The 25,478-nt window shown below is 43.2% G+C and overlaps 1 protein-coding gene across 6 annotated transcripts in view; it reads right to left on the bottom strand.

Annotated features, from left to right (window-relative positions):
- ZDHHC3 (zDHHC palmitoyltransferase 3) overlaps window positions 1–23,487 on the bottom strand; it is a 34,671-nt gene extending 11,184 nt beyond the window's left edge. For 3 of the 6 annotated variants that reach the window (XR_012585548.1, XM_074575232.1, XM_074575236.1), the window contains exons 1-6: window positions 23,200–23,365; window positions 11,198–11,527; window positions 8,360–8,484; window positions 4,985–5,081; window positions 3,035–3,116; window positions 1,088–1,218 (exon numbers count right to left, since the gene is read on the bottom strand). Coding sequence is in view for 5 of the 6 variants with exons in the window: in XM_074575232.1 (XP_074431333.1) it covers window positions 1,088–1,218; window positions 3,035–3,116; window positions 4,985–5,081; window positions 8,360–8,484; window positions 11,198–11,503 (741 nt within the window). In the remaining variant the exon portion in view is untranslated. Of the gene's footprint in view, window positions 1–1,087; window positions 1,219–3,034; window positions 3,117–4,984; window positions 5,082–8,359; window positions 8,485–11,197; window positions 11,528–22,425; window positions 22,857–23,199; window positions 23,366–23,386 lie in introns of those variants that run through there. The other 3 variants (XM_074575233.1, XM_074575237.1, XM_074575235.1) reach the window with 2 other exon arrangements.
- Window positions 23,488–25,478: the final 1,991 nt, after the last annotated feature.

Genomic DNA, 25,478 nt, shown 5'->3' with positions numbered 1-25,478 from the left:
ACTTCTTCCTGGGGCTCTCCCCAGCAGAAAGAACAGCTGAAGTCTTCCTCTGAACACAGAAGAGCCACAGTGTGAGCATCAGCCTCTTGTGGAAGCCAAGCATTAAAAAAAGTACTGCGAAAAAGACTCAGGAGCAATGGGCTCTTGCAGTCTATAATGCCAGTCACAGCTCTCCAACAGCAGCAAAAATACTTACTCTAGCTTCAGCTGGCCATGGGCAAACAAGCGAAGGGGAGAGAAAACTAAAGGAGGCAGGGGAAGAAACATGAACTGTCACTCTTTTAAGACTATCACTTTCTTCATCCGCTCCAGTTAATTCAGATACCTGAGCATGCTTGGTGAAGGCCGGCAGTATTCAAAAGTGTGGGAACTTCCCCAGGAGTCACCATCTCCGTCTTTACAGAAGTGGGCAAAGCCAGGGATATACGACGGACTGCAACACTACTATGTAACCTCTACTACCCCATCTTTGAATTGGGGAGGACACGATGGCGTTGCAGCAGGCTGTTTCCATGAGCCTACTCCGTTGCCTTTTCTTTTTCCCTCTGGCAGGAATTTTTGAACTGTTTAACAAGCAGCTAAAACTGGAAATCTTCTAGACTAAAAGAAGTGTGTGTGTGTGTGTGTATATATATATATATATATATATATATATATATGTATCCCTCCCCCACCTACTCATCTTGGCTTTCCAGCACATAAAGCTGTAAATAGTCACACCAGGGCGGGGACAGCCAAATTTCAGACAATTCCAGAGTAAAAGCACTTCATTAAAGGATAAAGGTTCTCGAATCCATAGGGACAAATACTCTACAGAGTAATCCCTGTTACCAACGCCTACTTTATCAGAGGTACTGTCAACACAGCATCCCAGCCAACACGTAGGTGTACACTACTTCTCACAATACATAACCTTCAGAGAGCACAACCCAGGACTGTGCTAGCTCAGTTTATTACACTGGGTCTTTCCTCAAAGGGTACACATACATGAGCTCCCCGTGCAATGAGGTAAAACCCTGGTGCCCTTCACTGTTTCTACAAACAGTGAGAGAGACAGGGTAAAGGAGAAAGCGTGTCAGACACCCACCGTTTCATCAGTGCAGATGGAGTGTACTTGGGTCCCAAACATAACAGAGGTGAAGATGAGAAATAGGAGAGCCTCGAAACACAAGAGGATGAGAAGAATCACCGTAGTTGGCGGAGAGAAGGAACTGCATTCTGTGAAGACAAAACAACGGAGTTGGAAGAGGAGAGATCAGGTACTGCAGCAGCTGCAGAACACCTGCTAAGCCACGAGTTTTCCATACTCAAACTATCAAAATCAATTATATGACCACCATTCTCAAAAAGGTGCACAGGGAAGCTCTGACGTTCTGGAGGATATTCAACAGTGAAATGATTACTCCTGCAAGTTTTAAAAAAAGCAAGACTAAAAAAAAAACAAAAAACCAACCCACCCTGCAACGCTTCAAGAATGCAACTTTTCCACTTAGGTGTTTCCCCAGCACACTAGCTAGGACTCCACTCTACTCCACTTAACCTGTAGCTTCTCTCTTAAACCTTAATCTTAACAGATTTTCCGGAGTGATAAAGTCCCATTAGAAATCTCAAGCTGGTGGTCAGGACACAAGGATAATTATTACTGTAGCACCAACACAAAAACAGTGTATGCTTCCTTTCATAATTGCTCTAAATCACAACCTAAAAGGCAGATTAAGCCAAATTCTTATTTTCCCTCATGCTCTATAGTGCAAACTCAGGCAAGAGATGAAAAAATCCGAGAAGGTAAGTATAAAAGAGAAGCAGAAGAAAGAAAGAGGAAGGAAAACATTATAGGGCAAAAATCACAGTGTTGAGTTGGGTGTTGTAAATGTCAGAAAATCTCCAGATTTTTCTGAAATCGAAGAATGAGCAACACTCAAAAAACCCTATTTTTCTCATGAGATGTTAAGCTTTAACAGATACACCATAATCAGGTGCTAACAGAACCAGCACAAATCCAAGGCAGCTGGAACAACAGATCCATCTCTCATAACTGCTCTGCCACCTAAACCTGGGGCAGGTGGGAAAGTGCTTCCCCCACAGACACAGGCTCTGAGAAAGCGGGCAAAGGGACCTCTGTCTTTTGATGTATCCTTCCCCTATGGCCCTGGCTGCTGTAGTCAAATCCAGATGTTCTCAGTGACAGCTGGCAGCTGTTTTGCAAAGTTTTGAACTGCAGAACAAACTTGTCAAGCTCAGTCCATGTGAATAAACATACCCATCCTCTGCAGCATCATAAACTAAAACAGGTCATTATACTGAATGACACAACTGAAATTCCAAGAAAAACAAAGCTAATGCTCTTCCAAAAAAATCCACAAGCAGCACATAGATCTGCAGACACATTTTTTGACAGCTTGCTGTTTGACTCATCATTACCTAGAGGATTCCCTGTACCCATTTGTTTAAAAACACATCTCAACTGGCTTTGTGAAAATTTACTCACTGGCTGCTGCAGAGTGAGGGCTGGATTATTTTATTTTTAGGTTGGTTCATTGGTTGTTTTGGATTTTTTTTTTTTGTGGAAAGGAATTGTTTGTTCTTATGAGGGTGGATTTTTGGATCTGAGTTAGCATGTTTTCCTGGCAGTCTTGCAAGAATGATTCACATTACCCTGTTAAAAAAAGCATACACATTCTTCTTATCTTGTGTCGGCATTCTGGAAAATAGTGCTGCGTTCATGTCAACAGTAGATTATTGCACACATACTATCTAGGTGTCTTTAAATCTTAGCTTCTCCCTAGGCAGCACCAGGCTTAAGTTGAAACAGGACTTTTCAGGACAGAGATTCCAGCAGGTCAGAAAGAATTATGAAGTTCTAGGATTGATGATAAAAATAAAATAAAATAAAAAGATAGAGATAGCACAGCAGAACCCTGATAGCATTCTTCTGAAATCAGATTAAAGGGATTGCCTGACAAGCAAACTACATTACAAGGTCTTATTCATAGGCTAATCTGGTATTTTAATTAGATACTTTGTTAGTACTCACTTGTCCAGTCTTCTTCAAAGCAATACAAGAAGTGAAATCCCACCATGATTAGAGCATGCAGGGAAATCAGTGCTATATACATCTGAAAAATAAAGGACGTAATATAGGTATCAGCTAAATTTAAAGACCAAGATGCTAAATCTTCCAAACACTTTAAGTGTTAAGACCAAACCACTCCAAAAACCACCGCGCCCTCCCATCCCCCCTAAACAAGCACCCAGAAGCGGGTAAATGCCAAGACTACACGGACTCATTCTGGCCTTACTAACAGCTCTGAGCGCACAGGAGGGACACTGTTTAATTCAAAGCCAGCTGGACACAAAATCCAGCCTCCTGTGCCCCAGCATGGCCTTCCACACAGCTTACTGTCCTTATCTCCGCCGAGTACAGCGCAACTTTCAGACAGCAGCAACTCTCTGAGGTATCACGTTGTCAAAGCTTACATCCTTGCTCTCAAGAGCACTATAATTTCCCAGAGAAACAACAGCTAATTTGTTTTCACCGCAAAAAGCGCTTTATCTGTTTTCCAGCATGAGTTTCAGAAAAACAGTATTTTTTTTTTTTTTTTTAATAAGTATTTTTCCCTGGGGCAGACACTGGCATGGAAAGTTTCTCTCAAGCTTTATACTTTGTACAATTAAGTTTTAAATTAGGTCTTCGCTTTGTAACAAAAAGCTTTAAACTATAGGCATCACTACACATACAATAAAATTTACCAAGATAGCCCTAAAAAGATGACTCTCCTGAACCTCCAGACTCTGACAAAGGTCAGCAGATATTAGAAGTGAGAGAGATTTCATTACAACAAACCCCCTGTGGAAGCAATAAAAGGTGATAGGAGAGTATTTTGGGTTTCCTTGCAAGTTGAGCGTGCTGCCATTCTTTCACCTCCCCAGGGCTCAAAATGAATAACCAAGAACAAAACCAGCAACCCGTACTTTTTTTCTCTCTCAGCTACATTAAGCATTTAATATAGCCTGCTTGAAAGTAGATGTCAGTTTTATCAGAAACAGAAATCCTTTTGGCAGGATTAAACACCTAGCTCACTCCTTGAAAAACCCTTGCTCAAGCAAAAGAAACGGGATTTGTTTTGTTCTGTAATCCACATCCTAACAAACTACACCATGGAAGAGAAGTTTAGCAGGAAGCCTTTCCCTTTAACTGAAAATCTCCCCCTTCTTACTTGGTAATATGAGAACATTCTTCCTCGAACCTACAGATGTCTCAAAAGATTTATTAATAAAACAGAGCATCACTGAAACTGAGCCTTGTAATGTTCACGCTACTCCCACGGGATATTTGCAGCTCGCTTTGATGAAACAGATTTCAACCCTTCCATAAATATGTAGTATTCGAGCTTGCACTCCTGTTTTCTTACTCATGATGCCACAGATATAGTACAAAAAGTCAAACACCTCCTTGATTTACAAGTACGAAAATAAACCACTTGCAAATAAAAGGTGGACAATTCTTGCCAAAGGGGATGCACACTTCCCACTCCTCGCTTAAGATGTGGCAACAGCTCTTTATTATATGATCCCACATGGGTACTCATACAACTACAACATTTAGGAATCCTACATATGGCCTGGGACACTACCAGCCAAAGTACCGTGTAAAACGATGGCCCACATCTCGGAGCTCAACACCACAATAAACTACTCGTGTTATGAAATAGCGTGCCAAACAACTTTCAACACAAACCTCACAAAACCCTGGCAAATACTTCTCCCGATGCCTTTTCCCCGTTGTTGTGTTGTGTGTGTTCCCTAATTAGCAAAACAAAAGTCTGCGACAGCTCCCTGTAAAGTTCTTCTGACACAAGAAAGAAAAAAAAAAAAAAAAAAAAAAAAAAAGGCAAGCCAGCCTTCAGAGCTGCTTCGCGGACTACACACAGCATTTCATCGCTGCCCACTGGACAACCTCAAACACCACTTGTAAAATACTTACTGTAAACAGTACAAAGTACTTCTGGTTATTCTCTCCTACACAGTTATTGACCCACGGGCAGTGATGGTCCATTTTCCGAATACACCTCTTGCAAACACTGAAAGAATACAGGTCTTTATTTACAGCACATTTCATTCCAGGGATACAAGATTTCACAGGGGTTTGAGGGACACAGAAATTAAAGGAAAGAATCAGAGGCGAAATTTTAACCTAAATAAATTTACTGGTCACCACATTCATATTTGTGGTTTACTCACTTGAATATGTCTGTTCAAAATGAACCACACAATACCAAATCACCCTTGTAAAAAATTAATGCCAAGTAATACACATTACCATAATATTCACATCAGTGTTTCTGCCAAAATATGGTTAGAACAATACGTTCAGGCGGATGGAAAAAATCTGATTTAGTTTGGTTTTAACCTATTTGGTCAGTAAAAATGCCCACAGGTTAAAAGCAAACAAAAACCAGAAAAAAATATGAAAAGTAGTAATGAATAAAGATATTTTTCAGAGTTGATAATAACAGACTAAGGTTCATTTACTAACATTAGCTGGTAGCAGGAGCTTGCAAAAAAGAAAATTAAATAAAGCCTTAGAAAATATTCTTGACACCAAGGTAAGCCACATACTAGCATAAAAAGGTTGCGGCAGTCAGTCAGGAAGACAGTACCACAATATACATCCAAGGTAAAATTAGATGTTAAAGCACTTCACAAAACCAGACTAATAAAATCAAAATTCAAATTCTTGCAAGCATGCACATTGTGGCTAGAAGTCAAATAATTAACAGATTATTATTTTGTCTGAACATCATTCTCTTGCTTAGTCAGTAACTGCTTCAACTCGCATAATAAAGGAAGTCTTTTTCTCTGCCGCTTTCTCATATGATAGGAGACGAAAGGCAGTCTCCTGATACCACATTGCACAAACAAGCACAGAAATCAAATATGAAAAAAACACAAAACCCCAAACCAAACAAACAATAGACCCAGGAAGGAAACAGCCATCCCAGAACAATTCTGGCAGTACTGAAACAGAAAGGATCAAGGGCTCTGCTAATTTTATTTTTCTTCTTGTAACAAAAAGTATTTTGACCTTAATATAAACAATAAACTTCAACAACCAAATGCTTAAGGGAAAGTCAAAAACATAAACATGTTCTTATGAGCACGTATGAATAAATAATAGAAAACCTCTGCAACAGAACAGCCTTGCGCTCACTCTACAACTGGCAGGGGGTGATCCCCAAGGATACATGCCATGCCTGGAAAATATTTGAGTTGCTGTAGCCCTGATCTTAAAGGAGAGGTTGGTCAGGCAGCCCCCAGCCTCCCGACATGGGGCCAGATCAGGAGCTGCTTCTCCTGAGGCAAGGACGGGCACCCTATTACCTGCCAGCCCCAGGTGCAGTGGAAAACAGGCAAAGCCTCGTTTTGCTATAATATGCAGCTCGAAATTATTCTTGAGCTACAGGGGGACTAAAATCAGCTGGCACAGTAAAAACAATCTATCTGCCAGATAACTTCATACTTCATATGACAAGTATGAATTACTAGTTTTAAAAAAAAAAAGGGGGGGGGGGCGGGAGGAGGCAGGGCAGGTGGTGTAAAGCAGGAGGATGCCTCCCTGTGGTTTAATTTACCGCCTGCAGATGCACACGCACTTCCCTTGGGCTCTGAAACAGGTAAGTACCCAAGCAACCTCTTCAATGGCTCCTAGGTTCTGTTTCCCCAGGGGGACAACCTGATGCAGCCAAGCCAAAGATGACCTCCGTGAAGGAGGTAGTTAAGGCTGAGAGGAGAGGTTTTATTCCGTGCATACATACCAAAAGCAGTTGGGTAAGAGGCAGAGCATGAAACTAGCTGGTGGAAAAGGAAACACAGAAGCCAAAACTGAAAACTATAGGCAGCTGGGATTGCCCATACTCAGACACTCTCCCCCTGCTCAACCACCCACCTTACAAATGCTGGCAGGAATAGTTTGCTGGGCACGGGGGACTCACAAAATAGCACATGAATCAAACAGCGCCCTGGTCCCTCAGGCGTACAGCTAGCAGTACCTCCTGCTGATGCGTATGCACAACCTTGATGTGCGAGAGTCCAATAAATCCCCCTGCCCCACAAACAAATGTTTGACTGAAGATTCTCAACAGCATCAGTGCTCAGCGGATCAGTTTCCCAAATCTTAAAGTCTAAAAAGTTACCTTAAATCATAGAAAAAAGGATCACGGAGATGAGGTTTTGTGTTTAGCCAAAGAGTCTTTTTCATTTACCTACACAGTGAGTCATCAGCAAGACAGCATTTTAGATGCGAAGTTTCATTCATAATTGAAGAAGTGTCAGAGGGGATTTTACAGTGGCATTAATAAGTGATAGGCATGATCACATTGCTCCTGCTGAAAAACCAACTCCCGATTTTGATGAAAATAAAAAACCAAAAAAAAAAAAAAGAAAAACATTTGCAAACTAAAGCTCTGAAAATAAACATGAAAAATGCAAACAGCAGAACAAGTTTCAGCTGTTGTTCAGCTCAGTACCATGTATTCCCCTCCCCACGAGACCCCTGCATCAATCAGCGGTAACTGTGATACAAGCTTTCTCAGTATGTTTTGGGTTTTGAGTAGGCAAGGAAGGGACACCAGGGCAAACTTATTAACTACTTACTGGAAAGGAGGTTCACTTGTTTTAAAAGCAGAAGAGAATTTCAGAAAGTAGTTATGGTGGGGTTTTTTTTTCCTCACTGCCTTTAGTACTAAAAAGCTCCCTACCAGTTACCCTCTTCAGGGAAGTTTATCCTACCAGAAAAAGGACATAACAGATCAGTAGGCATACTGATCCATTGCAAAACACAAAACAAAGTCACAGTACTCAGTGAAAATGTGGAAGTTGGAACTCTGAAAAATATATACAGTTACCTGAATTTAAATATCACTTCTAAATAGAATCTACAGTTAGACAAATGGGTTTCTGACAAAAAAAACAAAAATAGGAAGGACACTGACCTTTTGAGAGACATTACATTTTATAGATTTCTATGCATTCCGGTATATAAAGTCTCTTTTTAAGTCACGTTTACATGAGCATTTATGGAATGTCAATTACAGGTCTGGAGTCAAGGCAGCATTCATTTTAAGTACTTTTCACTTCTCAAGAAGTGGCTCCAGCCTGCTACAGATGAAAACTTGTCAAAAAAGGCCCGAGATTTTTTCCAGAGAAGCTTGAATGTGTCTGGCACTATGGGCACACAATTCAGATGCCAGCCTCTCAATTTAACCACTCCAGTCTCAGACTCCAACAACAATTTAGATCAAGGCACATTGGATAATTGTTGAGGTCTTGGTAAAACAGCAGTCCTCAGAAAAGACTTTACCTGCAGTGATGTGCTCTGTCAGGTTTGATGCTACAACACTTTGGGCACTTGTAAACCACCTGTCCTGGCTTTAGCTGTAAACTCTCGATGAACTCTTTTGTGGCGTTACCTTTGGGTACAGCACCCTGCAGAAAAAAAAAACACAAAAAACCCAACAAAACCAAACCAGGAAATCGCCCTGTGTACATTAGGAGTGCTAACAACAATAGGATGACTTAAAACTATGGGAGGGGAGGGTTGAGAAAGAAATAAAAACTTCCCTAAGATCACCAGTTTCAGGAAGAGCAAGAGGATTCAGAAAATAAATTAAAATGAGGTCCTAATATACGGAACCACATACTTAAACATTGTTTTGGTTTTCTTAAACATCAGTAAATCCTCACTTAAGTGATTTTTTTAATCCCATAGTAACCTTAAAAGACTTCAGAATCCTCATCACTCTCTTCACATCTATCAACAAATTTATCATGCCAGTGTATTACATCACAAATTGGAAACCGCTGATGTTTTATTCCAGTAGAAGCAGCTACTTCTGAAGTATCATTGTGTACACTAAGAGTTGCTGGTGAACGCCTCATGTATTTGCAGTTGTGCTTCCATTATGCATTTGTTATTTAAATAAGGGGTTTAACATTCAAACAGTGAATCCTAAGAATCCTCCCACCTGAATAAGACTAGGTAAAACATTCTTAGCTATACAATTTCCACTTTAAAATATGCATCTTTAAACAGGTAACATATTGCTGCTGCAGAAGCCTGAGTTCAAGAGTTTCCAGCCTTTCTAGGGCTTTAAATTCATGAATTTGCTCAAAGGAAAAAAAAGGAAAAAAAAAAAAAAAAAAAGAAAAAGGTCATGATGTGCTGTATGGAATCTGTGCTGGTACACCGGCAAAAATACAGCTCTGTGTACGTAAGGCTTTTATACTGAAAATATTACATCCCTGCTTTTATTTAACAGATTTCTGATGGAACAGTCTCTTTTTAACACATCCACACAACCTCCCAACAGCAATAAACAGGAACAATACACATCAATGAAAGAACTGCACGTTAAACCAGTACTATAAGGATTTCTTGAGCAGTCTTTGGGTTTTTCCCACAGAAACCTCTTAACAGGCCTGGCCAATCTAAAAATTACCAAGACCAATTTCCACAAAATGCTACAACTGATGGTCTCTCTCTTTAGTACACTGCAAAGCTCAAAACCTTAGGAATGCTTTATCATGAACCCATAGGAAGCAGTTACTGAAAAGCACGACATATGCTATCAATTCTGAAGTAGTCACGTTTTCAGTTATTTATAATAAGAATTCCTAATTGTTTGCCTCAGTGGTGCTTTCTGTTTCATTCTGGTCCTAGACGTGCCCCTGGTTCTCCACGTCCCAGCAGCTTCCTTCATCCCCACTCACATTGTCTGCCAGATGTTTCTGCATCCCTTCGCTTTATATTCCCTCCTCCATTTTGTTTATCTGATATCCTCACAAAAAGCTCTACAAAGAATAAAAAAAAATCCCACCGGCTCTCACCATCCACACACAAAAATCCCACCACGCACTAGGAATTAATATATCTTTTCCCAGTTACTCTGCAAGAGATCGTATCTATTTCCGCAACACTGCTTGCCCAGTCTGCTTCAGAAAACAGCTTTTGTTTCAAAAGAGTTCCTGCTAACTCTGCAAAATAATTTCAGTGACCTGAAGGTCTCTGGGAATTAAAGCCATACAACATACAATAATTAGCAACAAGGGGAACCCTCAGGATATACACTTCATAACAAATTGCTGCAACCCTGTCTTCCTGAGTCCAACGGCCACAAGTTTCAGAGCCTCAGCTACTGCTCACAGTTCTGTCCAGCAGCAGTAGCGTGCAATGCATCAGTCTTTACCACAAACTGTGAAATTACCCCAAATCAAGCCATTTGTGCAGCGCTGTGGCTTCTGGAAACTAAGAAACAAAGATTACACTGAAGTTTTAATGGTACCTAAGAAGGTTTCAAGTAGGAAATGACATTTGGAAGGAATAATTAGAGTATCAGAGGCACACCACCATTTCCAACAGCAACAAGAACACTCAGGTGGAAGGGGCCAAGAGGAGTCTGAGCTTGTTTTTTCTTCCACTGACTGGTGGAGATGGGATTTTGAACTGAATCTACTCTCCAAAGGTTATGAAACAAAATAAACCATCACAGGCCACTCAGAACAAGCATCATGGTACTAAACTGTACCTTCTCACTAGCTGAGAGACAAGAAAGCAACAGACCAGATCTCTCGTAAAGCAATGTCCTATGGAGAAGTACATGGGGGTCTTACAACTCTGATGCTTCCCGTCTGCCCAAGAACTGTCAGCTCTTAAGCACGCTCACATAGTATTTATTTCAGCATGCTTTGATAAACTCAACTAAATCACTAGTAAGAGAGATGGTTACACGGCTTTTCAAAACTACACATGCTCTGTTCCACTCTGCTGAAGCAGTACTTGCCAAGGCAGACAACCAAAACCAGCTTTTCCAGCTTTCCTGTTTGTCAAGACACAACAAGCCACAAACATGAGAGCTGCCACTGGGGAGAAAACGGCGTCAGAGAGAAGCGCTCTCCTTCCCAGTGCAAAAAGAGGAGCCACTCACACAATGGGAACCTAAAGCTGGGTCTTTGACTTTGCATCTGACTTGAGTGGGATGAGAAATCAGCATACCACACCAGCAGCCTCACTCAGCAGCCTGACACACAAAAGTTATTTAAATCTGCCACTCACTCAGCAACTAAGTTACCCAACATGTAGCAGACAAGAAAAACACCGCCTGTTTCTTTCCGAGACATACAGAGAGAGAGATATACTTACTGGATCTGTCAGCATAGCACGAAAATGTGAAGCCAAAGCGAGGAAAGCCAAGGTGTTGAACAGTGTGCCATTGATGACACTATAAACATAATCTCTCGATGGAACTAGCATGACAAGAAGGACTACAAAGTCGGCATAGAACACCAGCATCCAGGTAACGACAGCACATGCAATACCACAGCCATCTCGAATAAACCACATTGTTCCCAGGGAAGCGCGGCTAGGAGGTGGAACACACTTTTCTGGCTGGAGGTATTCAGGTTTCCTTTCAATATCTCTGAAGCGGTGGAGTGGAGTAATCATCATAGGCTATTATGTCCATACTTGCATCTGAAAGAGAGTCAGAAACAGTACAGTGTTCACTGCTTTGCAAGACATGTAGACCTCAGCCCGCATAATGACATGGCGATCATGTGGGAAACTCCAAATTGCAGAAAGTCAGTTGAAAAGGCAAAAAAAGTAAATAAATCAAACCCAAAATAATGGATTTGGAAACCAGACTCTTGCACTTGTCAGAACACTCCTTCCTTAGAAGACTAAGTGCTTTTAAGGCTTGCTTAATTACACATTAAATCCGCTGGTGTGCCACCTCCACTCCCTCCAGAAGAAAGGCAACAAGTGTTTTAATGAAGAGAACAGTGATCAGGTGGGTGCCAACAGGAGCTGCCACAGCAGGGACTGAAGCAAGAACTGGACGCTGTAATGCTAGGAAAAAAGTAAAGACCTGGCACAGCTGGCAGGGTCCCTTACTGCTGCATCAGATGTGGGGAGGGGTATCCCTACAGATACTGGAGAGCTTAGCAAGTGGAAGGATTCTCCTTTCTCCTTATCCATAGCATCAGGGTAAAACTGCAAAAACAAACCACTGCAATGTTATAGTGGCAGGAACTGCTGAAGAAGCTGCCTACGCAAAGATCGTGACAGGGACAGTCTTGCCCGGAGGATGCTCTTCCCCAGCAACAGCTGTCTCCCACTCTCAACTCCTCCTTTGGCTTTACGTCCCTCTTAAGCCTTCTCCTTTGCCATGCTTCTCTCACCACCTTTGCTCCATCCCTCAACGGCACTCATTTTACCTCCCCTTTAGCATTCCTAGCCAAGTCCACTCCACTGCAATAAGGGCACTAACGTGACATTTGCTGCCATTGCCCTGTCCTCTCCGTCTCTGCAGGCACTTCGTCCACCCAGAAGGTGAGGTCCATCTCGGAGCCAGAAACTGTACTACCCCAGGTATGCACAGCAGTTACTGCAGTCTCAATGTAACTCTTACCAAACGTGGGCATTTGAGAAAACAAAACAAAACAAAACGGTGCTCATAAGACTTTGGCAGGGGATCAATCGATCTGCACCTTGAGTGTACACCACTCAAAGTTAGAGCACACCTAGAACGCTACGCTTTGAAAGCGGCTCTTGATACACCCAGCAACTTCTTCCAAAGATACTTCCTAACAGAATATTTGCACAAGGCTTAAGTGCTCAAAAAATACCTCAACCTCTACATAAAGACCCACCTCGTACAAAAATGGATACACTGATTTTACTACCAAATATATTTAATTGCATATAACCTTACAGAAGGGTTCAAACTCCTCATATTTCAACTTGTAAGGATAATTCTCACTGCTTTGCAAAAAATAGAGTGCATTTTTCCATTTTAATTCAGAGAAAGGGAGACAATGTTCACCATGAGTTATGTTTTCTGCCAAAACTTCATACTGAAGCTATTTTTGAGTTTAATTGTTAAAAAACTGATGCTGTTGCCTAGACAAAACGGATAAATTTTATAGAAAAGATAGTGAGAGGATCACAAAAGTACCGAGGACTTTAAACTTCTCTCAAAACTTATATGGCTACGTTCTGTCAAATACAAGGGGAAAGCTCTATTTTGCGTAACACCGACCTAAATGGAGACACTATTGCCGAATTGCACTATAAGGAGACAGTAGCTTGCTTTCTAGTTGTTATTTCAAGAGGACCAAGTTCAGAGAGGACGAGTAGTGTTTCACAGCCAAAGATTAAGGTTGTGAATGAGCAGGATGGTTAATTACATCCAAGCACAGAAGCGATGAGAGCTTGTGCACGTTAGTGCAAGTGACACGGAAGAGAGGTGGCTGGAACTGCTACTGCCACAGTCAGCGGCAAAAGACAGGAGCGCAAAGTTTCTAGGTGAACAGAAGTGGATGAACCAGACCATTTACAATGTTTGTTTTCTAACATAACTGGTATAAATAAACTAGGAGAATTACGTATTTTCTTATATTCCCGCTTTGAGCATTTAGTATGCTGCCAAGTGAGAGAGCTTAAGATGTTTTACTAATCTGAAGAAAGTCGCATGGGTTAACGTCAAAGCGCATCAGTTTTATATTCGTACATACCTCACACAGAACAGAAAAATCAAGATAAAGATGTGCACGTGCGGATGTCATTTACTTTGGCAAGAAAAAAAACACAACAAAATCAAACAAAAAACATTCTCCACCTCATTCACAAAACTCACATCCCACGTTAAAATACAAAGTAATTACAACCAGAGCTATAATTTAGGCTCCTGGCTCCTGGTACTCAGGGAGACAAGCTATATAGTTTTCAGAAACAGTGACTGCCCAAACAATCCGGTGGTCTAAATTCAGATAAATCTACACCTACTAGTAAATCCATATCTTTTCCCCAGTTTTTCCACAATTTCTGTAAGGATGCTTACGTTTTCCTACATTCACACAGACTTCACAAGCATTTTAAAGACTCGGTCCCTCCCCTCCCCCAAGGAAACAGGTTAACCTTCACTGCATTATTTAATAATCTCATTAAAATTGTTATGCTGGTTTGCCAGCTCAAAATAAAGCTGACACAATTAAAGACTCATGCCTGACAACAATGTTTAGTTGACAGTAACATCATATTGCACTAAAAAATAAGAAAGAAAACAGTAATTTAGGTGTTTGATTTTCAAACAAATGCCTTAGACTTGACAGATCAGGTGCAGTAACAAGCTGGGATAGTCCTGAACACAAACTTTTAGGATTTTTTGCCTAGACTCTGAGCCTTTTTTTTTTTTTTTCCCCTCCTGAGGTTTTGTTTCCCAAAGCAAAGGAATGAAATGGTCACAGGAAAAGCAAACTCATATTTAACAGAGGAATTAGTTTGAAAAGTCACCTTAAGGTCAGTATTAGTAGAGACTGACTGAAAGCTAGACAAATACATAGTGGTTAAAACTGTGGGTTTAGTCCTGAACAGCACGCTCCAGCAGTCAAATAAAAATTCATCTCTCTTGTAAATGCAGGAAGTGGTTTCACTCCAATAAGAGTTCTACAGCTTGCTCTCAGAATTATTATTGAGATAAATTGGAAAAAAAAAAAAGGAGCTATTGCTGTGGGACTGTTTAAGGAGAAACTGGAAGGAGCCTTGAGGCACCTCAGTCTGAAAGTCTGGGGACTCATCTCTGCAGTGCAGCAAAGACACGGTTAAGAGGATACAGCTCAGGCCTCCAATTCTGACTTCTGGCTGGAGCACAAATGTGTTACTTAATGCACTTAGTTATTTAATGCTTGCTTTAGAGGCATCACCAGGCGACAAAACAAAAAATTGGTAATCAGTACATAAACACCACTCATTATTTGAGAAATACATATGTGTTTTAGTGTACATTAACTTAGAGTCAAGTTGCAGGAGCTTGGAGTCTCAGCTTCTCTTCTACATGACCTGGTTTGGTTTTGGGTTTGTTTTGTTTTGTTGGTTTTTTTTTAATTCCTTGTTCTTACATACAGAAACATCTGGTTTTGTTTATGTTGCCCAACCTGGTATTTTCATATAAACAATACCCCCCAAAAAAGACTGTAGAGGGGAGGAAGCCGTAACTTGCCCTAACCAGCCTGCCCTTGAATCATGCTGCACATGAACTTAATTTATAACACACAGATGGAATACGTCCATCCCGCCTGCTCTGGAGCAAACAATACGTAAACAATGAAGGCGAAGGGCTTAAGGACTTAATCATGGTGTCAGGCTACAAGAGAGGCCGCTAGGTAAGTGTGAGACACAATGACAACACACAAATCAATTTAGGTTAACGACATGACAGAGCAAAGACCTTTTCTTCTTTTTTATCTGGAAGGCATTTGGCATGGCAGGAATAATCAAAAAAAACATGTAATACACACATTAGAAATGCAAATAAAACAAATTAAAATCCACTTCCTGCTACCATGAACACTTACAATATGCTATTACACCCTATAAAAATGAAGTAACTGTCTTTTGACCTGACATAAGCCGTGTCAAAAACCTATTTTTTAATGGCCTGTGACCACCAATCAATGCATTAAGAATGAACTAACGAATGATGGGGGCCTTCACCCAACGTGTACCTGAAAGCTACCTGAGGTTCTGAAGTTATAAAACTTATACCAAGCTTAACGCCATCTTCATCGTCACCCAGCTGATTTTCATGTAATTACTCATGCTAGTGAAGTCAAGCACACGGGTACGACTTGCAAAACTACAGTATCACTATGCACATTGCAATCATTTCCTCTATTAGAAGTCCATTAACATTAAACTTTGGGAAGAAGGTAATTACATTTTGTCATATAAACTACGTGAATTTCAGGTTCTGACAACTACATGAAAACAATTCTAAAAAAAAAAAAAAAGAAAAAAAAAAGAAAAAAAAAGAATGAGACCAAGGCAGAAAATGTGCATTTTCCGACGTTTTCAATTTGGGTTTTTATACACTTTAAAGAGATACTTCAGAACAATTTTTATGACATGCACAGAACAAAGTTCATTGACAGTATTTTGAGAGCTGGCAAACAACACTAAAGTTAATTTTTTTATCACCATCAAAAGGAAGCAAACATATATATATAACTAGTTATGTTCTATTCATGATGGCTAAACTAGGCGATCTAGATCCACAGGACAGGATGTTCCTTTAAATAAAACCAACAAACCCCAGACAGACAGATAGATTAAAACTGCAAGAGAGTTCATTTTGAAGTTTATTTCATTTTTTTATGTCCACAAAACTGCATTGATTAAAACATTGCATATTTCATCTTCCTTTGCAACAGAAATGAGAGAAAGTGTGTTTCTAATTCACATTTACCTGTGCTTCGCATCTCCTTTCATACAGCCCAAATCTAACAACAAGCCTGTCAAAACTGGCCAAAGAAAGCTCTAGCAGGGATAACAAGGAAATATCAGCATTCATATTTTTTTTTTCTTAATGGCTTCTGCAAGGCCTAAAAAAGCTTTATCTGATCATCAGGACTGGAACAAAACAGCCCAGCTACGCTGAGATTTTTTGGCAGTCTCCTGCAGATTCATCCAGCTACCCATCAGCTTCCAACCCTTGGTTTACAAAACCCTGGAGGGTCAATGGGACATTTCTAACAGGTCTGTGAAAGGCAGCTAAAAAAAGCAAGCCTATTATTAGCAGCCTTAAATTTGCTATAGGGAGCTGTACTTCCACTGGAATATTTTTGGGATTCCACATGTGGTTAAAAAAACCCAAAAAACAAAAACAAACACCAGACCAAAAAAACCCTAACAAAACAAACCTAACCTCAATTCAAAAGGCCAAACAGGTCAAAAACTACTCCGCTCGGGTTAAAATGGCAAAAGCAACAGGGAACGATCAGGCACAGGGCTTAGTTCTGCTCTGACGGGACATCCGATGACTCAGATCAAAATGTCACAGGGCAAAGTGAGTACTGCTAGCCCTACTCCAGCCACCCCAGAAGCAGCGTTAACAGGATTAAGCCTAGTGAAGACAATTTTTCATTTTTCTTCTGGGAATTCAGGCCATATTAAGTGGTACAGTTTCAGCCTAAGTACTATGTTACCAGCAACACACTTGCTTTTAGCAAGAAGCTCACAAACATCTCGGATTCCCCTGAACCCTTTGGCTACTGAAGTCATGCAATTTCAATGGTTTCTCTTCCCTTACTGAAGAAAAATGACATAAAGAAATCAGTGTGAATTATATTAAATGCATTAAAAATAACCTTAAAAAATTACAGAGTTTAAAATGAACCTGTGTTTTTCTGAGCTTAAATGCTCAGGCTTGGATTACCTGCCTTGGAAAGGGGGAAAGAGAGCACACAAAAACCAGACCATAAACCAGTTATAACTTTTTTCTACACATGAAGGGAGTAAATGGCTATTTTACAATGTTGCTTTATAGTCACGGTTTAGAAAACGGTTTACATCATTAAGTGCTTTGATGGATCATCATTTATTATTTTTAATTTATTTATTATTTTGAAAAGGCCATGCACAAACAAGACCTTATTAAAAACGGATCACACTAAATTCACACTTTTATTACTTTTATTAGAAACATTTTATTAGAGGGGAAGACTTAATTGGAGTCCTGCATTCCTGAAGAATAGGTTTGAACAGGAGCATGAATATGTAGAGGGAACTTCTCCCTGAGGAGAGTAAGAGGAGGTAGAAATTACCTCAAAGACACCTGTCAGGTCTAGAAACTCCATCCTGAGGATCTGGATCGGGCTGAGACTGACAGGCTCAAGAGAGACACAGCCACATAAGGCACAAACCTCACAGTTCTCTTCTCATTTACATCAGTGCAAACAGGAAGTAACTTCAACAGCGCCAGAGGAATTACGTTAGTAGAACTGTAAGGAAAACAAGGTTACATTTTCTCAATTAAAAACATAGTTTTCTCCTATGCTAATGTTTGCGGCATGTAATCTCTCGGGACAGATGGTAACAGCTTCCTGGTTAATGTCTATATTGTTTCTGTTTAACTAATGGATATGTATTGTATAAATAAATTATAACGCCATAAAGACTGACCTAAGAGTCTGAGTTATCTGGTAAGTGATTGCACTCCCACCTACAGGGCCTGTCAGCTGCCAGCCTGGGCAAAGGAGAGGAGACAAAGACATTGTCCAAGGTACAGAGACACTGTGCCACTATGGATGAGTGACAAAATTGGGGCAAGGTCTAGGAACAGGACACAAGTCACAGGGGCAACAGAGGCTAAGGTCAGGCTCTCATCTGACTTGGTCTGATCACAAGGTAAGTGGTCTCAAAAAGCTTTTGATGAAAAAGCCACAGAGATGGCAGGTGTTCCATAAAACTGTCATTAAGCACGAACCATTACAAAATAACTTACGGCTATCAGAGCTGCAAGGGCAACAGAGAAATTCTGTCACTTCAATCGTACAGTTTCCCAATAGACTAAATACACACGAGCTACTTAACCTATGTAAAAAGAGAAAAATTAATCCTGAACATATAAATACAAACCAGCTTTGTGGCATTGCCACCTATCTGGAATAAGTACTGCAAGGGAAGAGCAATCTTGCAGCAGGGACTGCACTGGGAAACAGAAAACAACAAATGGGGGTGCCGTGCTTTCCCACAGCATTGCAGTTATCCTGAATAGACAGCCTTATGAGAGACAAAACAGGAGAAGCTGTCCCGGTCTCCTAGACAGCTTTGCAATTTTGATGCTGACTCAGGACTCAAAACAGCAAGCCACTGGATTATGGGAATTTAAATTCTCAGTTTGCCCTGTATCAACTTTTTTTTTTTTTAAGGGGGGGTGGAGACAAAAATTCAAGGGGGAAAGTTTGTTTATAGAACTGGCATTATTTTCAGCATCCGTTCTAAAAACTACACTATTTTCATGGCCATGGCATAAGGAATATATTTTCCAGAGAAGCACAAAAGAGTTGCAGCTTTAAAGTTTTAGTCGTAACAAGAAGCTGGCAGAACCATCCTAGTCTAAAAAAATATTCTGAATATTATCTTTCAAGGTAGAAAGAGCACCTTAACTATCAAGACATACCTTTTCACTCAGATAATCTAACCCAGGATTTGGCTCTTGCCTGCTACAGCCTCCCCCCTTCACCAGCATGAACAAGTCACTGTCTCCCTGTATTTTATACCCCTACGTGTAGTCTACACTTCTTCCCTACCATATAGGGATAGGGAAGATATGGGTATGAAGGAGGTTAGGCATTTAAGACTTTAAATCTAAATACTACACCTAAGCAGGTATCTAAACCAAATACAGAAAGACACAGGGCATACATTAAAATAGCACATTAATAAAACAGGGACCAAAAAATTATCACCTCTATTGTGAAAATACCTGAAGTTAAAATCACGACTGTCATGATACACCTTTGCGATGTTAAGAGTTAGCCTAGAAGAAACCTACGCTGCTATTTCAGAGAACTGGAAAAACCTGCAGGTTCAAAGTTGCTGTATGTTAAAGCTTTTGAAATGTAGTAAAAGAACTTCTGAGTTGGCAAACTAAGTACTTCTTGTTTTGCTCACTGTTGCATTAGCAAGCACAAGTGAGCCCTGTCTCTATAAAAAAAATACAGTTTTTGTGTGTAAATCCTTCTGTGTTATCCTTCAACATACTGAGAGTTGGAGAGCAGACTAACTGCAATACACAGTATATTGCTTATCTATTCTATGCTATATTGGACATCAGTGATTCAAGTAGTTAATGCAAAGAAAAAAAGATGTATATCACATTACTATCTCTCTGTATTGCCTGCTATAGCCCTCTGATCTCTCTTTATCTGTGGTATGGTACTACTGCCTTCCCACTAGGACTGTAAATGTTTCTTTTTTTTTTTCTTCTCTTTTTTCTTTTTTTTTTTAAATAGCATACTTATTTACCTTTGTTCACTCTTACTGTTTCAACTTGAGCCCCTTCGTTTTAACTTCTGCATGCTGCACCACGTTTCAGATTGGTCACCCCTGTCAGTTCTGCATTATTGCAAAACGCACAGCTGAACTTCACAAACACGCCATCCACCACCGGGCCAGCAGCAAAAGCATCAACAAGGGCCTTGCGTTTCCTCCCATTCAACATTCCTCTCTTGTCCAAGGGTATTAACACTGAGTTTTCTGTGTCCTTGTTTTACTTGCTATTACAGCTCCTGGAACAGCAATTCCCAATGTTTTTTAGCTGAACCCTGCTGCTGTAACTTTCCTTCTCATTTCCTTACTTTCCTACCCCTATCCTCTGCTTTTATTTTTCCCCCCTCCTTGCACTCCTGCTCCTTCTCCTGTAACAGCACTAGTTCTGTACGGTCACCTTGTAACCTGGTGGGGCAAAACCTATATCTAGGTTTATATACAGGGCTATAAACCTAGATAAATCTCTCTCCAGACGCCAGAAGCATTCCCAAGCACCCCCTAACCCTGGGGGGCATAGCCAGAAGCAGGCGAAAGGAGTTAACCTGCCAGCACTCCTGTGGAGTAAGAGTACCTCACTGCACCTTGCCTTTAACACCTTGCACCTCCCTATCTGGGAACTGCTGCTGGATGAGGAGGCTTTGGCACCCAGAGCCTGCGGAGGCAAGCTGGCTCACTCTTTTGGACTCCTTCTGAAAAGGACGGTGTGTGAAGCGTTACTGGCAGACTTGCTGCACTGCAGCTCCAGTCAAGTTACAGGCTATCTTTTTTTCTTGTTGTCTGCACAACCCAGGAAATAGGCAGCTCTAATTAGGAAAGCTTTAACTTCTCATTTTCCCTAAAGCAACCTTAAGTTTCAGGTTAGTTACAAGCACAAGTCACCTACCATGTTCCAGGTACCATCCTTCACATCTCATTTGCTTCAACCAGCTAAACGCAGGACAGGGACAATAAAAACTGACAACAAGCTTTTCTATCTTGTCATATTTTACATTACCTGCTGTCTCCTCTCAGGTAGGCAGAAATACTTAAGGTGATATTCTGGAATACAGTTTAAGTAAAAGGTCATGTCTACACCACAGAGGGGCCAGAGAAAACCATAAGCTCAGTCAATTAACATGCGCAGAGACTGGCTGAGCTACAGCCAAGCCATTTTCAGACTGACACCACCGTGGGTACCCACCACCTACCCTGCAGTCTTCTCTACAGGATAGAGATCCCATTATAGATGTATGGGAAATGGCTGCACGAGCAAGTTTCCCTGAAATAATGCAACCCATGGGTTTAACCTACATTGACTATGCGACACTGCTAGCTCCTGATCTGTTGGAGATGCACAGCAACCCACCCATCAAGAAAAGTAAATTCATATTAGATAAGAAAAAAGAGATTCACCAAAGTTGAGTTACCATTGTCCAGGCTACACGCATACTGTCAACTGCTCCCCTTTGCTGAGACAAAAGAAACTGTCCAGAAAAGACAGGTTAACTACTTAGGCACAGATGACTGGCATCTGCCAAGGAATTAAGCACTCAACTTCCTGCAACCTACTCCCAATAGCTGCATTAAATTACATTTTGACTTTTTTGTCTACTACCAAACAAGCAATTTGAAACAGAAATACACACCCTGTCTGTGAGTACAATACTTAAAATGAAAACTAAAAAGGAAGGAGAAACGTACACAAAAATACCCAGGAGGTGTTAAATGTTGCAACAAATATTTCAGCTTTTAGGCAGACCTTACATTTGTCCTTTTATAAGCCTCTAACCGCACAGAGCTCCTGGTCACACCTTCTAAATTTCAATGGGCATTCAGTCAGGCACAACTTACTACCACAAGCAGCTCACATCAGTATGACAAATACTATTGCAACAGTGAGACAGCACCAAGAGCTTCGCTGACAGAGTCGTAGCGTTTGAAGGACTGGATCTTTATTGCATGCAGAGCTGCATTTTTAAAGACACATGAATTAACGCGTGGCTCCCCTTATGATGACTGTTATCACTGGAACGCCTACAACGCTATACAAAAGAATTATTTGTTGCTTTCAGTAAGCAAAGAAAAACATGGTACTCACTAACGCCTTGCTATCTACGCCACCAGGCATCGGGAGCAGTCACCCACTGCACCCCGCCAGCCCCTTCTCTGTGATTCCACTGTATCAGAACGACCATCTGAATTTGGGCTCCTTTCCCACAGATCTGATGTTTGCACACCTTTGCTGTGTCAGGACTCTGGCACACGATTTTCTCTCTTGCATGATGAAAAATACAATTTATCCTTTCTGAATCAGGATCAAGGAAAAGAAATCTAACCGAGCTCTGCTGTCCATGCAGCATCCCTCACTGGCACACTGGCATCAGCCACCAGACTGCTGCCTTTTCCCCCGTGCTGGTGTTTTCTTGAAGATTATTTTCTAATGAGACAGCACCAGCTTCTTCCTAAAATTTCAGAAATGCTTCAGTAATACTCAGAAGCTGCTGTTTAACAACACCCTGGATTGCCTTCTATTGACATACATCCCTTTCCACTAAACCTACCACAGCGCAGCACCATGGTTTCCACACGGATCACTCCCGATGTTTAAGTCGCAGCTGCCCTACGGTCCCCCATCGGACACAGCTGCAGCCAAGCGCCGGGTGACCACGGACACCTCTGAAGCCGGAGGGTCCCCTCCAGCCACTCGGGCGAGCACGTTCCATCGCTGCAACGCAGGAGCGGATTACAGGACCCTCGTTTCACCACTGCAACCCAGCAGGAGACCACAGGACCCCGGCGACATTGCTAGAGGCTCCGAGTTTAAATTTCCTGCCGAGGGGACGTTACGCTGCTCCGCACGGCCCCCGACGCAGCCCTAAATCACGTCTTTAGCCCGGTATTATTTAACACCTTCAGCCTCGCAGTATTTAAAGCCCAGGGCTGGAAGCCGGCGGAGCAGGAGGGGGCGAGCGGAAGCCCACCTCTCCTTTGCCGACCCACAAGGGCTCCGGGAGACGCCGCTGCGGGACGCGACCCCCGCTCCCGCACGCCCAGCCCCTCGCCCGGGGCCCCGGCGGAGGGAAGCGGGGCCCCGTGCGGCCCTCGCCCGGCCGCGCCACCCGCACCACGAAGGGGCTAACGCGGGGCGCACCGGCAGGGCCGGGGGGGGGTGGAAGGCGGTTGGTGGCGCGGCGCCGGCGGCAAGCGCGGTCCCCGCCTCAGCCCCGGCGGCGGGATGGCCGCTCCCGCTTCCCCGGCCCCTCACGGGCGCGGCGGCGGCAGCGGGCCACCCCCTTCCCCTCACACACACCCCCGCTGTCAGTCGCACCACCTACCCCACAGGCCGCCGCCGCCGGTCCGGCGCACGCCGCCACGCAGCGCCGCGCACGGCCACGGCTGCCCCGCGCGGCGCCGCGCCCCATCCAGCCCCGCCGCACCGGGGAGCCCGCGCCCGGCAGCGGCAAAGCCGGCCACCCCCCCGCGCTTCCTCCCGCCTGCCCGCCCTCCTCCGCCGCCCCTTACGCTGAGCTCGGCGAGGAGGTGGGGCGGCCGCCGGGAGGAACCAGGAAGTGAGCGGAGGCGGCGGCAGGCAGCGCACCCCGGACCTGCTTCCCCGCCCCGCCGCCGGGCGCGGCGCGGGGGGCTCCGCGGCCCACGGGCGGGCAGCGGCCCCGCCGGTGCCTGGTGCGCAGTTACATCTGGGGCGTGTAGCGTTACGTTCGGGTTTTTGTGAGGGGAAAAAATATCACCTTTCTGGGGGTGTTTTGTAATTTTCTTTACACGGGGCTTGCATGGCTGCAGGTGTCGGCGGGTTCGGCTGGCGCGGTTGGCGCCCCCAGCTCCGAGGTAGCTGCTTCCAGCGCTAATGGCGGGGTGCAAATCTCCACATTCCCGGGGGTTCCCCTTCAGGCCGGTTTTATTCCAGCTAACGCATACCATCCATTATACCATCAGGGTAAATGAAAAAACATTGCTTTGCCCTCATTATAAGAAAAAACAACACAACCAGCATCCTTTTTGTCCGATAACCTTCACCGTTGGAGGTGGGAAATTGAAGCGCCAGGAAGCGCTTTTTTGAGCCAGGGTTTGCTTTCTACCGTCCCTGAGGAAAAATGAGCCAGACCCGGGCTTCTCTGGCCTTTGGAGAACGGCCGTTAGAGTGTAAATGAGATTTTCTATCTGGGCCTCTGGGCTACGTGAGGATTTGACTCACTTTGGTAGGCTCCAGTATGGGATGGCGGGGGGGGGGGGGGGGGGGGGGAAGAGAAAAAAATAAAACAACTCTTTCTTTGCAATTGGAACTGTTGGCAGCTGTGGCCTCACCCATGAGCTAGGCAGGGCTGGGAGGCAGAACATCATCTCCCCATGCTCCCAGTGGGAATTGTCGGGTGCACCTGCAGCAACGCTTCATTTCAGGTCAGGCATTCACTTTCACAAGGGAGTTTCTAATCTCTCCTTACCAGAGTTTGGCTCACGCTGTGGAACGTGAAGACACAAGAACCGCACTGCGGGTCAGACAGAGGGTCCATCTGTGTTGGACGGCAGCACTATTTAGGGAGAAAGTTCCAACCAGGCCCCTTTTCTGCATGGGCGATGCCTTTGCCTGGCACCCCCTGCCTTGGGGAAGGAGGGCTGGCCCCGCTCATCCCCTCAGGGGCAGCGAGCCTTGGCTCCCAGCTCCGCCGGGCTCCACCACTGGCTCTCCCCACTGAGCAGCAGTCATCGATCCATTCCCACGCAACAATCCCCGCATGCAGAAACCAGTCTCCTTTCAGAAGCCACGGGGTGCACCCCAGAAATGCATCCGCTCTGCTCCAACTGCTAATGGATGTGCAGTCCGCTAACGGGACCAGACCGGCACCAGCCCAAAGTAAAACCTCCCGCAATGTCTGTCACTCTTCTCTGATCTGCTCCCACTGCATCACACCAACAGCTCAAGTAGGCACAGCCAGAAACGCTCCATGTACTTGACTGAGCAAGGAGTCCTGGAGAGGAGAGCTGGAAATGCCTGGAGAAACTCCGGCAGCGTGGCGTATTATCTTTGTAAGCCATGTGTCATTCTTATCCACGTCAGCATCAGCATGAAGCCAGAGAGCAACTTTTAAAATAATTTGAAAATCATACTCAAGAGCTGTGCAAAAGAAGTGTGAGGCTTACATTAACCACTTGTTGTTATGAAACTTCCAATTAAGGCCGTCAAAAAAACCACCACCAAACCCTTAATTATTGTCTTAATATATAGTATGAGTTTTTAATTACATTTCCCATGCTCCTTTCCCAGGGATATCTGGCATAGGACCAACCACGCTCTCCCTAAGGAGAGCATTTGGTTCCTTCACCGCTCCTGCACCAACCTGCCCCATTGCACTGCACCTCGCTCGCAACCTTTCTCTGAGGTAAAGGACAACAACCAAAAAAAACCCCCCAAAAAACCAAACCAAAACAAAAACCCCTCTGCATTTCCGCATTTTTCTTGCGGCGTTTATCCCCAACGCAGGCCCTCCCCAAGCACCGGGGTCTTTCCACAACCTCCCTCAGGAGTGTTTACCCGGGCACCGAGGGCGGGCGCTGCCCCTTTAACGACAAGCGTCAGTTTCTCAGAGGGGGCGTTTTG

The sequence above is a fragment of the Larus michahellis genome, chromosome 2, assembly GCF_964199755.1.
Source record: "Larus michahellis chromosome 2, bLarMic1.1, whole genome shotgun sequence".
Lineage (NCBI taxonomy): Eukaryota > Metazoa > Chordata > Aves > Charadriiformes > Laridae > Larus > Larus michahellis.
This window is presented reverse-complemented; position numbering and strand designations above follow the sequence as displayed.